This window comes from Etheostoma cragini, chromosome 3 (genome assembly GCF_013103735.1).
Source record: "Etheostoma cragini isolate CJK2018 chromosome 3, CSU_Ecrag_1.0, whole genome shotgun sequence".
Classification (NCBI taxonomy): domain Eukaryota; kingdom Metazoa; phylum Chordata; class Actinopteri; order Perciformes; family Percidae; genus Etheostoma; species Etheostoma cragini.
In genome coordinates this window covers 15,347,798-15,365,990 of record NC_048409.1, presented here as the reverse complement: position 1 = coordinate 15,365,990, position 18,193 = coordinate 15,347,798, and the positions used below count along the sequence as shown (strand labels likewise).

General features: G+C 38.7%; 1 protein-coding gene across 1 annotated transcript; it reads right to left on the bottom strand.

The window, feature by feature from the left end:
• Nucleotides 1–701: 701 nt before the first annotated feature.
• zgc:162730 (uncharacterized protein LOC564559 homolog) lies at nt 702–3,596 on the bottom strand. Its single transcript, XM_034865834.1, has 2 exons — nt 3,436–3,596; nt 702–2,910 (listed from the first exon to the last, which is right to left on the bottom strand). The coding sequence occupies exons 1-2, from the start codon at nt 3,466–3,468 to the stop codon at nt 1,663–1,665; spliced, it is 1,281 nt and encodes a 426-aa protein (XP_034721725.1). The 5' UTR covers nt 3,469–3,596; the 3' UTR covers nt 702–1,662.
• Nucleotides 3,597–18,193: the final 14,597 nt, after the last annotated feature.

The following is an 18,193-nucleotide window of genomic DNA, read 5'->3' as shown; positions in this document are numbered from 1 at the left end:
TCCACATGCAATAGACTATTAATTCTCTGTTTCTGTGAATGTAACACAATAGGAATATAAAATAAAGTCTTTTGTGTATAAATGACAGAAATTATTTGTACCTTCAGGAGGGAAACTGGGCCCTATATGGAAATTCTATATGACTATGAGGCTGACATGTAGGGTTGTGTCCTTATGTATTATTTAATTTGAAGCAAAATCTGTTAATAATTGATCTTCAGCTACTTATGGCTGAAAAACATTCCTTAAGAAACCTTTTTTTAAATTTCTTTTCTTGCAGCCATTTACTGTTTACAACAACAGTATTGTTTACTGTGTCAACACATTAATACATTTTGTGTTATTAATAACATCCTACCATCAAGGAAAAGTATACCTCTAACTACAACTAAATAATTTCCCCTTATATTCCCTTCTAACCTCTAAAAGCAACTTGGTGTGTAAGTTACAAAACTACATAGGCATTCATATGAAGTTATAAAATTACTGTAAGCAAGACAACCAAGTATCTCATTTTCACTAAATACTAATTGGAGTCAAAGAGAACAGCATACGTTCATTTCAATTTTTAGAATTTTATTTTGTCCCTTTTCAGGCAATTAAAAATATAAGATTCTCTTTTTTTACTGCTTTTTCTCACATTTATATTTCACAGGGGTTGCATATTTCTCCATAAATAGTACAAAATACATTTGTTTTTCTTTAAACACAAATAAATATAATAAATATATAAGTTTAAGTTAAACAACACAAGGCAACCAATTACCAAAAGGAATACTGTGGTGTTAAAATGTCCTTGAACCGGGTTGTCAAACAAACGGGACAATAAAAGATGGGGTGCAATTTACAAACTAGCAGAGATAACAGAAGTGTGTCAGGATACAGATATTCATATCCTAACTCACTGACATACATTTTCCTGGTAGCACATTTTTGATCTTCCAGCTTCCTGCAATTTATACAGTCTTGCACCCCAGGTCTCAAGAAAATGACATGGTTACACCCACACATGCACATTTACAGGCGCGTGCACAAACACACACACACACACACACACACACACACACACACACACACACACACACACACACACACACAGAGTATGAAGCTTTGGTTAAATGCTACTGGGAGACTTGATAGTTTCCCCAATTTGGATTAGCTGTAAAGTGCATATCACAGATAAAATGGCATCAATGACACATGTTAGGTCTCACTGATTAAGGCTACTGAATCAATCACACTTTTTGTGGCACTGAGAGTAAATAGCCGTGTTGCAGGGAGAATCTTCAAGGCACAGGAGTTCATGATTATCACTAAAGATGAACCATTTTGATCAATACAGAATTATGGTAAGTACAAACCAGACTATTTACTGGTACTGTCAAGACCTGCAGAGGAGTTCATTTTCATGGAAGACCACATACATAGGTCTAATAGGCTACATTAAGTATAAAAATAGAGTCTAATAACATTTGGCTACTAAAATCATCTTAATATTTGCAGTTTGTCGAGTTTCATTTTACAAACTTAAATTAAGAACTTTAAGTGTTATTGTGTCAAAGGTTGACTTGTCCTGATCAGTTTGGTTCTGAAGAAAGTCCAGATTAACAGACACAGTTAACAAGGTGTCAGTTGTTTTCTGTTCCTACTCTTTGGATCTGTTTAGTCGGACAGGGAAAGGCGTTCGAACACAGTGAGCCTCTTGGTGGCTGCATCGAATGTTGGAGACTCGGTTCCACTGGAACCTCCGCTGCTGCTGCTGTAGCTGTCCTCCAGGGAGTCCTCAGAGGAGAAACGCTGGAGTCCAGCAGTCTTCATGAATCCTCCGTGGCCTCCAGGACCAGGAATCAGCATGCTGCTATCCTGCTGGTGCCCGTCCTCCACGCTGGCAGGGACTCTGCTGATGTTAAAGTTATTTCCATGGCCACACACACAGCGTGACTTTGGCTCTAGGATAAGAGGAATGTTGTGGATGTCTCCGGTGCTGGCATGGGTCTGATGCTTGCTAAACTGGAATGCTGCTGCCTCACGCTGCAGGGAGTCGCCAAACACTGGGGAGAGGATTTCAGCGGGAGGTGGGGAAACAGAGGGAGCACGGCTGAAGCCCAAGTTTGGATCATTGAAGGATGAAGGGAATGATGGAGGAGGTGAGCTGCGTGAAGACCCCAGGAACCCGGCAAAGCTGACACTTTGGCGCAGCTGGTGGCGTGGATTCTGACCACTGGGAGTCGGTTGCAGCTGATTCTGGAATTTGGCCGGTGATAACGGCGCTCCACTAATTCTGTCTTCATGGACGAAGTGGCAGCGTGAGCCATAGGGACAGTAGCCAAAGTTGTAGAAGGTTCTGCAGGGCTCGGTCTTGTACTTGGGGTGGCGGAACAGTCCACGCAGCTCTGCCTCGCCATGGGCAAACTGGCACTTACTGCCATACTTGCAGCTGCCGGTCTCCTGGAAGCCACGGCACAGCTCGGTCTTGTAACGATTAGGGGCCACCATTTGTGGAACCTGGGCTTGGAGGGAAGATGAGGGAGGGAAGCCAGGCGGTGGAGCCACAGTAGTAGCAGAGGGGAAAGCCTCCAGGTTCTTGAGCTGTCCAAATGAGGAGATCAGGCTGCTGCTGCATGACTCGGTCAGGCTCATGGAGCGGTCGGGCCTGAAGGAGAGCGGTTTTGGTTTGGAGACAGGGCCCTGGCTCCAAATGTTGGATGACCAGAAAGGGCTGCCGTTGTCGTTGTTGTTAACATGCTCGGTGCTCAAGCTGTTGCTCGAGGAGGCAGGGGGGGAGGGGGAAGAGAAAAAGGAGGCTGACCGGTTCAGCCGACTCTGCCCCGGGACATTGAGTTGAGACTGTTTCGGGACCAAGGCATCATCCAGGGCCAGGTTCCTATCGAGGGCCAGGTTCCTAAAGTTCTGTTACAGAAGGTTGACTTAGTTAATAAACAGACCTTAACAAATCAATTTAATTAAGTCTTTTATTCAGCATAACATTCTAATTCCAGGTATATATTCAAGGTTATGTCTTTCTTAAAGACAAACATTTAAAAAATAGATTAAGCAAATTAAGAAGGCAATCCTAAAAAAGAAATCTACAGTACTACACTTTTTATCTTCCATTTTCATGCAATCATAAAATACAAATTAAATGTAGATAATTCCACTTTTGGCTATTTTCTGTTTTCCTTGAATATTCTGACAGTGGAAGATCTGGAACTGAAGAAACAAACTGCAAACTGATTGTTTCCCTTCCATTATTATCTCTTTAAACTAAACAAATCCTATCTTGCAATTATACTCGATTAAAAGGACATTCACTGTCAAATCAGTGATTTGCAGGAATAAACAAACACTTTGGGAGACGAGTTACAGAGCTGACCTACTTCAAGTTTGTGAAGCTTTTTTTTTTTTCCAAAACAAAATTCCTAAACTTCGACTCACCTTCGTAAAGATGTTGTCAAGCATTTCGGACATGCTGTACCCCTTTGGCCAAAAGAAGAAGATTCAGCTCTGATCCACGGTTGACTGTCCAAAATGTTGTCCAGACTAAAGTCTAGTTGGATCTCCTCTCTGTGAGCAACCTTTTATGGACTATGCTATGAAACCCCTCCCCCATGGTTTGGGAGGAGTTTCCATTTGCTATGTTCCCGGATGACCCTGCCTCCGCCTCAAGTTTCATAGTGAGCTCAGAGAAGGGCGGGTAGTAAAACAACAACAACAAAAAAGAAAGAAAACCTGTGTAATTTTAGCAAGCTGTGTAGAACACTTCAGTTTCGTAGGCATGTGAAAGCAAAGTGGCTTAAATACATAGCTGTCATGCTTGCTCGTCATCTAGACCTATAGCACACACTCATGTTTCCTGTGTTTAATCTTTTCTGTAGATGTTCATTCGGAGGTTGATTTCAGCAGAGAGTGATACATCATTCCTGCTCTGTGAGATTTTATTCAGGATTGGAAGCACCCAGATGTGATGTGGCAAATAAGGCTGTTTGTTCAGACCTGTACACTGAGCCTTTTCATCCCACATTGACAAGTAAAGCAAAAGAGTTTTTCCGTAGCAAACACCTCAACACGTGCTCAGGCATATATTTACAGTATATACATTCCTATGACTAATGGTATGTTTTGAGGAAGTGGGATAAATCATCTTGTCCCTGGTCACATACATGTAAGGTTTCTGAGCATTTTACCCGCAGAGAGGAGATAATATATCTCTGTACCTTATTCTTTACCAGAAATCGTACAGCTACATTTCCCCTTGTTTACTTCGGTTTCTGTTGCGATTACAACAGGGCTCCAATATTCACCCAAGCACTGAAAAAGTCAAACAGTTATCAGAATACAATCAATAAGAAAAAAACTTTTTGGTTGAAAACAAGATAGAAGTGAGTAAAAATAAAACACCAGAATCCACTAATCTACACAAAATGAACCGGTATAGTGGACTCTCATCTTTGTAGAAACCAGATACTTGTATTGTTCGCCTGATCCTTTAGGTTCAACGCTGTGTTCTTTAGCATTCTTGCAAACATAGTACAAACATAGTATCATTTTTTATAATTAAATTTTTACATTTAACCATACCAAGCATTTTTAAAGATTTTTTTCATTGGAGATTCACACCCTCAACACACTTTCAACTTTATGGCCCACAGTGGAAATCATTCTTCATCTTGTCAAACTAATCACAAACAAAACTGAAGATGTCATATTACCAGAAGATTACTGTTGGTAGCTCTTTTTCTTCTGGTTTCTGTAGTGTGGTGTACAGTCTTTTTGTTTTCTTTCTCATAGGAATTCAGAGGAGTGGGGCAGTTGTTTCCCCTAATAAGAGAGAAAGAGAGAGTGTGTGTGTGTGCGTGCGCACGCACGTTCCTATGCTATTTCACTTAGGGTTATTTCCTTGACTCACAAATGACAGTGTCACCTGACTATAGTCTATAGATGTGTCACACTCTTTTCTTGTAGCCTACTGTGTACGTTCACTTATATGTACCACGTTTAATCAATTCATAATAGCTTTATTATCTGAACAGAACTGTATCACTGACTCTTGATCAAACCAGCACTGCATATTCATTATTTAATTAATTACTTCAATCAGTAGGTTGATGAATATTGACTTATAAACCATTATTGATTTAGCGGTGAGAGAGGTGGGAAAATGTGGGCGGGAGTGAAGCAGAGAGAGTTAAAGAAAAAAAATCACCTGACCTGGTGAGTCTCAAATAAATGACCAATAAATACATTATCTGATGTACGTTGGCATCGTCCCACTTCCGTTTTCTTTCTACAGGACTGTTGTGCTGATATCGACTAGTCAGGAGACTATATTATTTTCTGTGCAGCTGCATGTGTCACCCACTGATGAGTCATATTTAGTCCTGGCAGTGACGACGCAAATGTTCTAATAAAAGTTGTGCAAGTGTAGAAAAGTTACCGCAATATTAATTGCCTAGTGCTCCCACGTGATGCCGGTAAACAGAAGATGGGTGCCAACAGAAAAAACAGAAGACTCCACCTGAGGCCAAATACACTATTCTCTTACTGTGCAGCAAGGCCCACATTGTCATAATTAGGATCTCATGAAAATGTAAAAGTTGACAAAATAATTGCTTCCTGGCCTGTAAAAGTGACCCAGTCTTTTTGACTATATGGCCAATTATGCAAGGCTTTATTTGACATCCATTTCTAAGCAAAGAAAAGGGATTTTCCTAAATTATTCAAATTCATCATTAAAAATAACACAATACCACAGTAAGTACATCCTTCACTTGAAGTAAAAGCAATTATAGGAGTAAAACGTTCTAAAATATCCAGAGTAATAGTTAGCCCGGCTCCGCCCTCCTACGTACTAAATTTTCATATCACTTCAGTACTCCGTCTGGGTTTGCGGTAATTTAATTTAAATCAATTTATACTGTTTATTGATCCCCGGTGGGGAAATTACAATTTACAATTTACACTCCGTTTGTTAGTAATCACTACACACAGGCCTGAAATACAAACACATGCTCAGGACCTTATCATGCACAAATGGAGAGATATCAGAGTGAGTGGGCTGCCAGTGCTGGACCAGCGACAACAAGTTTGACTTGTCTTTCTTCGGTAATGGCGGCGGAGAAAGATGCGAGCGAAGCTGTTCGGTGTGTTTTGGCAATGCTGCCGAATATCTGGCAGGTCCAGGCTTAGTAAAAGTTTTACTATTTTAAAATTTAATGACTATCCACAGATGTCAAACAACTCTACGTGACTAAAAAAGTAAAGTCTCACAAATTGGAAGTACGAGTGTAACAGTGAAGCAATAAAGTAAACAAAGACAACCATGGTTTTACTAAAACGTACCGCCAGAAAATATCCCCACATGTGTATCCATGTCATCAGTTACACCAAAGCCTTCAGTTTTCATATATTTAAATACTTCTTTCTTTCTGAAATAATGTGTCACAGTTGTGTCTGTAACATACTGTTAGGTGTCATTCTTACAATGACGTCATAGGGATGCTTGATTGTGAAGGTTTTCTTATGTATTTCAGAGGCTCCAGTAAAATGTACAGCCTTCTTACGCAGACAGGTTGGCTGACTGACTGAAGCCAAACAGGCCTCCCATGTTCAGTTATCAATAAATACAGTGAGATATACATAACTTTCCTAACTATACATCTTACAGTATTATGAACGTATATTATAAAACTGGATAAAGGGTGTGAAAAATCCCCCCCTGTCTTTCTCATGTCTCTCAGTCCATTAAATTGACAGAAATGTAGGGGGAGCAAATGGCTACACACACACACACACACACACACACACACACACACACAAGCTTAAAGTAGCATTCCTGCTGAAAGTGGCTTCCAGGTGGTTGTTGTGTTGTTGTTGTTTTTTCCCAATTTTATTCCTTAGTGACTAAGTGCGCGAGTGTTCAATGCCAGGTTTTCCACAGACGTTTTACGCAAGTGACATGCCAGCACACATGTAGATATCTGACACGTTTGGACTTGATCGCACAACGCTGCTTCAGACGTGTTCTAGTGTAACTCTGTGTAAGTGTCAGTAAACTGTGGGAAAATATGTAATATGACAAATTGAGACAGTAGGTTGCAAATCTATACAGCTAACAAAATCCAGAAAATGGTTAACAAACTCAGGTGTTATATTTGTCATTATTAAAACTTACATAAATGTTTAGGAATGGTATGGTACAGGTAGACCATTCCTCAGCTGAAAACCCCAGCAAACATTCTCTATGCTCCATTTCAGTTTCTAACACACATTTCCTCTTATCCCATAAATCTTCATATGACAATCTTGTTATTCCATAGCATAAAATTGGCATGCTTTCTTTAATGTCTCTGTAATGATTAAATCCTATTAAAAAAAAAAAATTATATTATAAACAAAAAGCTGGTTGTTCTCCTTTTGTGCTAAAATGAATGTAAAGGGAACAGTAAAACTTTAAACATAAAGAGATAAAGAAGCTTCATTCTGAACAGGTCACACATAATATACCCCAAATAGTGTTCTTGCATGGCGACTGATACCGTGACTGTGTAATGTCACTGAGCTGTGTAAATGGATTATTAACCAGGCCTGTGTTTACCCTCATCTACCATGTAGCAGATGCTTTTACATGTAAGTCAATCATGAGACTAGATAAGTGGTTGAATATGTATTGTGTTGGCACAGTTCCTCTTCCGCGACGTTTAGATACTGTTTGAATTTATAACATACAATATTACAGATTTATTAAAGGCAAGTTCAACTATGTTATGGTTTTACTGTCCAAAACAACTTAATCATTTTTTCCTGAACCACAGTTGCCATCGTGAATATACAAGTTTTATAACAATGCCGAGGAAGAGTTGTATTGACTGGTCTGATATATTTTCTTTGCTCGAGGATTCCTTTCTAAAGAGACAAGTAGTGCTATACTCTGCCCCCAAAAGGATAAAAACAGAACAGGACTTTTTTTTATGAGTCTGACTTACCGTGGATGGCTGTAAACTGCCAAGTCATCATCACAAGGCTCGTGGTGACTGGTGACAACATGGTGGCTGCTAAGGTTTCGTTATGCTGACACAAAATATATTCTGATGACACTGATAATGGGGTTTATTAGTAGCCTATATTAAAGATGTTACCTTCCTAAATCGTTTTTTTTTTTTTACTCTTTCCTCTTTAGTATCTTTTTTTATTTATTTGATTTATCCCTCTATTCCTGGCCCAGTTTCACCTAAAGACCCTGAAAGACACAGTTTGACCAGCCTGCACCTCCAATAAGTGATTCTTTGCAAATATTTAACCCGGCCCTGCATAACATTGCTATGGTGACATGCCAAACATTGCACACATAAGCGGGCACAGGTTTCACAGTTACTTAGCAACCGCGGTGGAGCAGGTTTGTGGAGCTAACATGGCTGCCACAGAAATGTGATGAGCCTAAGCTGCTCATTCCCCTGAATTTCTCAGGTGATTCATCAGGAGAAGAGAGAAAGATGGAGGAAGATGAGCACGAGAAGGGAGGAGAGAAAGTGAGTCAGTGGTTGAAGTTGGTCAGGAGCCTGTGTTGACATTATGGCCGGGAAAGTACCTGCCTTTTCCAAATACAAACTGTATATTTGGAGAGGCAGGTACACTGCGTCGTTATCTTTATCTTATACATGCTATGTCACAGATAAGGGTGTTTGTGTGTGCGATAATTTGATTGTGACTGTGGACTTTGGAAAGCATGCACTGAGCCCGCACTACACCATAATGCACTGCAAACGTGCGAACACATACGTTACTATGAGTGCCATTTGACTTGACAGAACTAGTCCTCAATCACAAATCATTTAACACTGAAAGGGCAGGATTGGTAGGATCTTTTGTCACAGTGTAAACAGCATTGCTTTCAATCACTGGAGGTGTTGCAGCTACATTACAAACTGATTGAAGACAAACCAGGACAAATGGATAAAGATAGATCAGATAACATTAAAGTTACACACTCTTTTCCCTGTGGCGCTATGCTACAGAAGAGTTTTAGAGACTATGAGAAATCCCCACATGTTGTAACAGTTGCCTGTCCCTTAGTTTTTCATCAGTCTGTATGCAGAGTAAATTATGAGTGCCATTGCCAGTAATCTGCCAGGTCAAAATAGACGATGACTGGCCCGAATGTTTTGTGTATGTGTCAGCGTTTAGGAACACCAAAGAAAACATGAAACAGTCATATGGCCATCCTCGCCTAGTGTTTTCCTTTCTCAACTGTCGCACTGACCCTTATTTCCTCAAACAAAACCTCTCTTCTCAACTACTTTGCAAATTTACCTCAATAGGTTTCTGTTTTGTTCTTTTCTAATTTTGTTTCCTCAAGTTCAAGGCTTGTTAATGAGGAGGGCGGGGTTATGAAACCAACGGCATATTAAATCCTGTCAAATGAGAGATTACACTAAAAAAGATAGTAAATAATCTTTATTTTTTCTCATTCAGATTGTATGTATGGATGTTATGTTCTATCCCTCTGTTTCTGTACTCTCACCTCATTTTCCCAGATTTTACTAAGTAATGCCACGGCTGTTATTAATGATAACCTCAAGTTTACAAAACATTACAGAATTGTTTTTAAAAATGTAGCGATAAATACACAAGCATAACTACATGACCCATTGTCAGACATCAGTTTCAGTTTTTGCTTAAACCTTTCCTCACTGAGGACGGCTGTTTTTAAAGGCTGCTGGGCTGTGAACTGAGGGTTAAAGATCTATAAAGAATCTATGGCACACATAATCATGACACTGGACTGGTTAGACTTGTTTCTGCAAGGTTTTGTCCTGAGGCAGGATCAGGCGTAATGCAGCTAAAGACTCAAAAGCAATGGTACAAAAGTTACGAGTGTGAAAAAACACGCACACACTCTCTTTGGAAAGACAGGGGCAGGCCTATGCAGACACACTTCTGATTAAAAGCTGATTTGGATTTGAGATGTTCTTTTTCTAATGCCATGAAATATACATTTTGAAGAAAGCATTCAACATCGTTGCAAGTCATTGGAAGGAAGTACTTGTACAGAATGTACAAATGTGACGTGAATGTATTGCCAGATTCGTAAAAAAAAGAAATATATATATACTGTATATATATATATATATATATATATATATATATATATATATATATATATATATATATATATATATATATATATATATATGGAGGAAATATCTGTCCTGCTCACTCTCTCAGTACAGATGTGCGGTTTTGGAGGACTTTCTTCTGTGGGGAAAAACTCACAAACTCGACAGATGTTCAAATAGAAAAAGTAATAATTCAAATGATGTGCTGAATTCTTATTATGACAGCTCCAACAGCAATTTAGGATAATGCCACAATTCGTGCTTGTGTTTTCTAGCAAGTTTTTCTTTTTCCTCAGGGGAGTAAGAAGGGGTGGGTTTCTGCAACAAAGTGAAATCCTGTGTGTGTGTGTGTGTGTGTGTGTGTGTGTGTGTGTGTGTGTGTTTCTGTGTTTCTGTGTTTCTATTCCTAAAGGGTGTTTTTGTGTTCTCTGCAGACTTATGCATTTCTCATCCACATCCTAAACAATTTTCTAAGAGGGAAGTTTTTCCCCCCTTAGGAACTAACAGACATTTTAGAAAGAAAATCCTACATCAGCTTAATGCCACAATCCTTCACACTCACAGTGAAGGATTGGGTGTCGATTTTTTTTTTTAAACATTCTTTGGGCATTTTTAGGCCTTTATTTACAGGACAGCTAAATAAATGTGAGGGGAGAGCGTGGGGGAATGACATGTAGTCAAGTTGGAGAGGAAGGGCTGATGGGATTCAACCTCTTGTGCAAGAGAACATTATCGGGTCCTGTTCCAAGATGTAATCAGTTTTGCAATAACTCACACGTCATAATTAAAGCATGTACACTGTTTCTTGTCTGTTTTTGCACAACATGTGCTATTTTGTGTTCTAATTTAGACAGCTGAGGTTATTTGGCTTCAGTTGGGGTGTTGTGGAGGATGGTTGGGTGAGAAATCCTGCTTATAAAGAAGGTAGGTAAAGTCGGTTAATGTTAGCTTGGAGATCTACTCCGGACATTTGAAAGGAATTGCTTCTTGAACCTACAAGTACAATAGGGTTCAGCTGTTGCATAGTGTTAAGTAAAGTGCATAGTACATTCACAAAACATCCTAATAGTAACAAAAAATATGTCATTAAGTCTGACATTCTTTTTGGGAAATATGTTTCAAATACTGAGCTATCCTTTAAAAACCTCAGCAGTTAATGCTTTATCAGCAAGTTGGAGACCCACCCTGTGTGCGTGTGTGTTTGCTGCAGGTTCTCTCTTAGTCCAAGGTCACCACCGTATGTTCGTCCGCGCCACATTATGACTCACTCAGTGTGGCGGTGTTTTCCCGCTGCACCGGCCCCTGTGGTAGATCTACTGTGATTCCAACACAAATAAAGCAGGCTGGCTCCATGGCTACCGTCCAGGTTTCATCCTGCGTCCTCCGGGCACCACGTTAAGTTGCAAGAACTCAGCAGATGTTTTCGAGGTTTTATTTTTGGGACTACTTAATCATGGTGTTCTTTTGCCAAAGCTGAAAGGACACGGCCAATGTTAGTGCTTGTTTAAAATTTGAATTTCGTCAACCTGTGGGAGAAGAAGAAAAAAATAAATAGAAATGAGTTACTTTGTGACACTGCAAATTTCCAGGGAGGGTATCACATATGATGTAATAACAAGAAATTGGATTACAGTCCAATAAATAGTCATTCATTAAACTTTGTTGAAGGCTATTTTGAAAGAGTAAGCAGAACTGACTTATTCCAGGAAGAAGGGCTATTGATTTTGACTGAATGGGAAAATTGCACATTGCCTGTTTTTGATTCCAGAAACTAAAAAGGACAGTGGATGTTTTAGTTGTCTGTCTTGTACCAGGAAATACATTCTCCCAGTTACAGGATACCATCGGACTACAGTCTAATGGGAGAGTTTTCAAAAACCCGACCTTTCCTCTTACTTATCTCAAACTCTTCGGTGTTGAGCAACACTGTTGTTATAGAATACATAAGAGTAGAATAGACACAGCTGTGCATGTCAGTTTCTAACTTTTCTTTTACTTTCTAAATACTTTAACTGGCGGTAGTATTTACTTTGTTTGCCTTCGAGCATGCGTGTCAACTCCAGCTGAGACAAATTCTCTGAAGTACTATTTCTCAAAAAAGTTGGTCAATATCCACTCCTTCATTTCCCTTCCCACTTTTCCCAGAGCACAAGCTCTCTTCCTTCTCACACGGAAACGGGGCCAGGTTGAAGACAGGCAGAAGAATGAGGGGGGAGGGACAGACGGGAAGCCACAGTCGGAAAATGAAACAAATGAAACAAAATGTTCTGAACTGCAGGATGAAGCAATTGCCAGAAAATGACCTCGGGCTTGCAGCGAAACTGCCCCTAAAGTAGATGATAGGTGAAAAACAGTTCAAGAAAATTTAAATTGTAGATCAACAGTGCCATAATTGTCACATTATGGAGAGAGTTTGTTACATTTTAGAAACATAGAGTACACGCCTAAATTGGATACTTAAAAAAAGCCTTGGGATTGAGCTTTGTGTTGCCTGTGAGAATGAGCCGAAGAAGCAAAGGAAAAAGAGACAAATACACTTAAATGTTTTCTGACAGCTTCTGGTTTAACTGTAGTTTTCTGCCCAATAAGCAGACTGTGTGGAGGGCTAGTCTAGATTAATTTGCCGCCTCTAATGAGAAATGCATTATTTTAAAAAACATCTAGAACTATTACATTATTATTTCACAAGTCGATATACAGATTTTTGATTTTATTGGTAATTCAGTAATTTATGATAAATTAAACAGAAGGCATAAAGGCATGAGTCAATTTTCTTATGTTAAAATGTTTAAAAAAAGTGTAGTCTCATCTTTTGTTTACACATACGAGAGAAGAGTTAACTCAAATTCTCATAAAAGTTCTTTTGTATTGCTGCCAGGAGAGGATATGACTGTCCTCAGGAAATATGTTCTGCTGGATTATTCTTCATAATTTTCACATGCTGTAATGCGCTGAATATCCCCCTTTCTTTTTCTCTCTCTCAGCATGTCTCACTTTATTTCTGTGATCAGTTATTAGTTGTTTAAAATACTGCCTATCAGTAGTAGTAGTTTACATGTAATTTGCTTAACTTTGTATGCTTTGACAACATGTTTTACTTTTATTTTTTTCATCAAAAAACCTGGGTTTCAGGGTATTTCATTTTCATTTATCATCCTTTAACCCTGTCAGAAGAAGGCACTTGGTGCTGCAGGGCTGAATAAGAAGATGGCCCTTGTTCCTCTGGTTTTAGAGTGGTGAACTTTAAGATAGCAAAGATGAAGTCTTACAGATGGCCTACAGGGAGAAGTCTCTGGCTCACAGCCCATTTCACAGCAGATAAGGCTTTATGAAGCCATCCAGGAGTAACAAGTAAGGTAAGACCTTTACTGAATTTCATTTAAAAGGTATATTAGAAAAGGTATGTTCCTTTCTGTATTTAGAAGAAACACTCGATAAACACTGAGATAAAGCACCTGTAAAGTATAGCCGGGATCTCAACAGCGGAGAATGATGCAGGACACTCGGACACACCATGTTGTTCATTGGTGTTTATGTTTCAGTGTTGACACAGACAATACGATTCATTTAACCTACATGATTTGAGCAAGGTACGGAAGCTTAATATTTCAATGTGACCGGGATTGGGTATCATTTGGATATTAAGGATTTTGATTACTGCTTATCAGTTAATGTTCTTAACAATTCTCGATTAAGTTCAGGACATTTAAAAAAAAAAATTAAATTTCCATTTCAATTTTTTTATTGTAATACTTTCTTTTGAAGTAGGACTTTTTGAGCCAGACCTCAATGACCAACTCTAAATGTGACCTAAGGATACTTTGTCATATTGTTTAATTAACGAGGTTTGAATATTTGAAGTTATACAGCCATCACACTCTACATCATGACGCACTCTGCCTCTTTGAAGTTGTGCTGCTATCTTATCTACCTGCTGCTTGACCGCATGCCAGACCCAACTGATAACTCCACTGTGTCTCTAACCCTCATTCCTTCATGTAGGCCCTATCCTTCTATCTATATGCCATGAAAGTATTCTGCCCTACACTTCCTCTAATTCTTACTGTTTCTTTAAAAGGAAAAATATGTTCCTGGCTACACTACAGGAACATACCACACACACACACAAACACACACACACACACACACACACACACACACACACACACACACACACAGAAAGAGGGAGAGATGAGGGTGTTTCACAGATGTGTCTTGGCTACAATTGCAGTCATACGCACAAACTGACACAGAGAGTTTGCATTTTTGGCCATTTGGGCCCCTAATTGTTTTTATTTTAGAGCTCACATGTGCACTGCAGCTGGTTCACGGACTTGTGGTTGTTTACTCATTTAGATGTAGGTTGTGTCATTTAATTCCTTTTTTCCTCTAAATTCTGTCAACTGAGCTCAATTTTGCTTTTGTTACCACGTAACTGTTTAAACCCTGTTACGTTCTTTACAGAATAGCTATTGTGTATTAGCTTTAAACTCATCTATGAGTCAGTAAGTGAGTTAAATGTATTTAAGAAGTGCTTTTCACAGACATACTGTATGTCACATTTGCTGGGGCAAACACAAAAAACACAGTATAGAGTGAGAACACAATCAGTATTACACAATAATATAAAAAGCACAGACCAGTCAGCCAAAACGCCTGTTTAAACACGACTTCATCTGAATTTTAAAAGATTTCACAGAAACAGCAGAACATTAGGGTGCAGGCAGAGAATTCAGTGCTAAGGAATTAAAAGCTTGATCACCTCGGCTCTTAAGCCGGTTGACTCTATGATGATCCCCTTAGTCAAAATAAAGGTTTAAAAATGAAAAATCTAAGATACATTTTAAATGTCAAGCATGACAATTGGTTGACTTTAGTGTGCCCTCTGATAATGAGCCTGTTACACACTGTTTTGCTGCCATATTTAAGCCCAATTTAGATGATGTCATTTTAAGTGTTGATGGAGCAGTTACAATGTTAGCACAGCCCTGATCAACTCCATTTAGAAAACAAGCATTTCAAAAGTGTGTGTTTTTGTCTTTTTGCAGACAGACCTGACAAAGTGTGTGTGTGTGGGGGGGGGGGCAGGAATTCAGACGTTTTACAAATCAGCATCATGATAAAGTTATTTTGGCATCCTATTTATCTGTTTATTAAAATTAAAAAATACAACTAAATCTGTTTATTTCCGGTTCACACCACTGTAGTAAACCAAAATGATTCTGCCAACATATGATTTGATAGGTATGAAATGAATAAGTTTTGATTTAAAACAGGAGTTATGAAACTGCCACTCACCAGAGACAGAAGGACAAGCATTCAGCTGCGGAGACAGAACGCCTGCATGCAGTTACATGTGATTTTCCAGATTTTAGTTTAGTACACATTTGTGCTAGAAGAGATGACGACAATATACGTATACAATAAACATACATTCAAAAGAGAATAAGAGAATATATGTACAGATTTTACATTTAAGACAAAATTTAATGTGAATGAGCCTTAAGAATCAGTTACTAACGTTGGTATACGTAACAGGGAGAATACAGAGAGAGACTGAAACGCCTCTGTCATGTCCCTCAGCTCTCTTCCGCTCTCTCACATACACTTTGTATTTCCCACTACACCACTATTGACACACACACACACACACACACACACACACACACACACACACACACACACACACACACATTCAACTGCTACTCACTCCTCCCATTTGAAAGGATCTCTTGTCTCTTGTACAGTGTGTGAAACAATATGAAGGTGTAAAGATGTATGGGAAGGCAGTGTATGTGTGTTTTTTCACATAGATGGTAAAAACACAAGATCATGTTCATATGTCACATTCCAGATCCTCTTTGCAAATTGAAATGGAAGAACTGTGCCCCAACGTTTAAGAAGAAAGGAGGTCTTAGAAATCATGTTAAAATCACATCAAACACAGTCCACTTGCAGAGAAGCTTTGGTAGACAGAATAATTTATCAGCAGCGGTTGCTTTGATACGTGCAAATGCCTTAATGGTACTGCAAATGCTGACTAAGTACAGCCCACGGACAAATTAACTGATGCCTAGTGGTATTTATGTGGTTTTTATGGGGATTAAATGTGGCTTACTAACGCTGGCAATTGTTGCAGACTAGCTGAACAGTAATTACAACACTCCTTATTGTCCTTCATAGCACAATATTGTCCATGCTGGTGTTGTTATTTTATTAGGTGGGTGCCAGTTTAATGTCAACTGTTAAATGTGACCAACTACCCAATTTAGCAAACATGTTCTTATAAATCATTCTGGAACTTTCCTCTTCTCTGGGCTGTCTTCGGTCTTTGATCAAGGCATTAAAAGGCCAAGACCAGGTCAAAATGATGACACACACACACACACATACACACACACAGTAAAACAAAAGAAAACCTGAAATTCATAATTTGTACAGTGACAGGAAAATGGCTACAGTGTTGTTGATCAATGTTGTGTTACAAGGCAGTTACTCCAGACTAATGGACTACATACAGAGTCCAAACACAATTAAATAACTGTGTACAGAAGAAATGATAGGTGGTGTAAAAAACAGCATGGATTAGAGAAGTGCCTGATAAAAACCCACCTGCCAGATTACATTGATATACCGTGGTATCTGCCTGTGTGTCTGTGTGTGTGTGTGTGTGTGTGTGCGTGTGTGAAGCCTGGAGACAAGTTCTAGGGTGTGGCCTGGTATTGCTTAAGTTTGAATAAGTAGTGGTCTTATGACATCAGCAGGTGAAACCTGTTTTTTTTTTTAGTTTGTGGCAGGAAATGATGCTGGCACCATTGCAGGTGTGTGTTTGTGTATGTGGGAACAGCGGGAAAACAATCCTTTCATATCCATGCTGGCTTGTGTCCTAAAAACAACGAAGCATACTAATAATATGTTCTGTGTTTAAAGGCATACACAACCTAAAAAACATGTTTCTAGGGCTGCAGCTATAATCAATTGTTTTAGTAATCGAGTACTCTACCAATTCCTATAGATTGACTGAGTAATCATATATATATATATATATATATATATATATATATATATATATATATATATATATATATATATATATATATATATATATATATATATATATATATATATATATATATATATATATATATATATATATATATATATATATATATATATACAGTATGTGTAAATAATAATTTTGCTTCATTAAAGAGCAATAAATATACAAAAGAGAAAATAATAAAGGTATCTTAAAATGATCATCTAATTGGTTTCCCTTTTTAGAAAAGAATTGCTTAAATTGCAATAATATTTGTCAAAACTAAACTAATTTAGTGCATTTAAGTGCCGTATCACTTTTCTGAGTTGGCAAGGGTGGTCTGGGATCAGACCCCTGACCCCGGGATTGCGCTGGCTTAATTTGAATTGATACAGCGGTTAAATAAGGGTCCAAGCTGCCATCCACTAACCCTAACTCTAACCCTAAATTCACGCCATTTTCCACATTAATGATCTCCTTGTGACCGTTGCCCTGAGAACACATCTGAGACGTTAGATTTTACCCCAAACCTAACCTTAAATTCCTCACGTTAAATGTCCCATCTTGCTATTTTCAAAGCTCTTTTAACCGTCATAATTCACGTAGCTGGACCTTCAGTTAACTGATATATAAACTCAAATTTAGCCAGTTCAAAGGCCAGCGCTTAACATTATGCTTAGCATCAATGATATCCAATTGATTTCCTCAAGTTTCTCGCAGAATCGTTTCAGCCCTACTCGTGGAAGGTTGGCACTTCCTGTTAACAGACAGTAACAGGGTGGACTGAGTGTTTTGACTGGCAGTTAAAATAGTGTTTGGATTCCCCCCCATAAGCAGTAGCTTGTAGCACAGTAGCTGTTTTGTTTTGTTTTTAGTTTTTATTCTCTCCTTACCTCCTGATTTAATTTTATTTGTGTGTTAGTTTGTCTTCGTGAGCGAATGAGCATGCATGTTTTTAATGTAAGTATGTACACTCACCGGCCACTTTATTAGGTACACCTGTCCAACTGCTCGTTAACACTTAATTTCTAAGCAGCCAATC

Coding starts and splice junctions, on each gene's coding strand:
- zgc:162730 (XM_034865834.1), bottom strand. CDS start 3,468: ATGTCCGAAATGCTTGACAACATCTTTACGAAG. Junction 2,911..3,435: donor TTGACAACATCTTTACGAAG/GTGAGTCGAAGT, acceptor CTTCTGTAACAG/AACTTTAGGAACCTGGCCCT.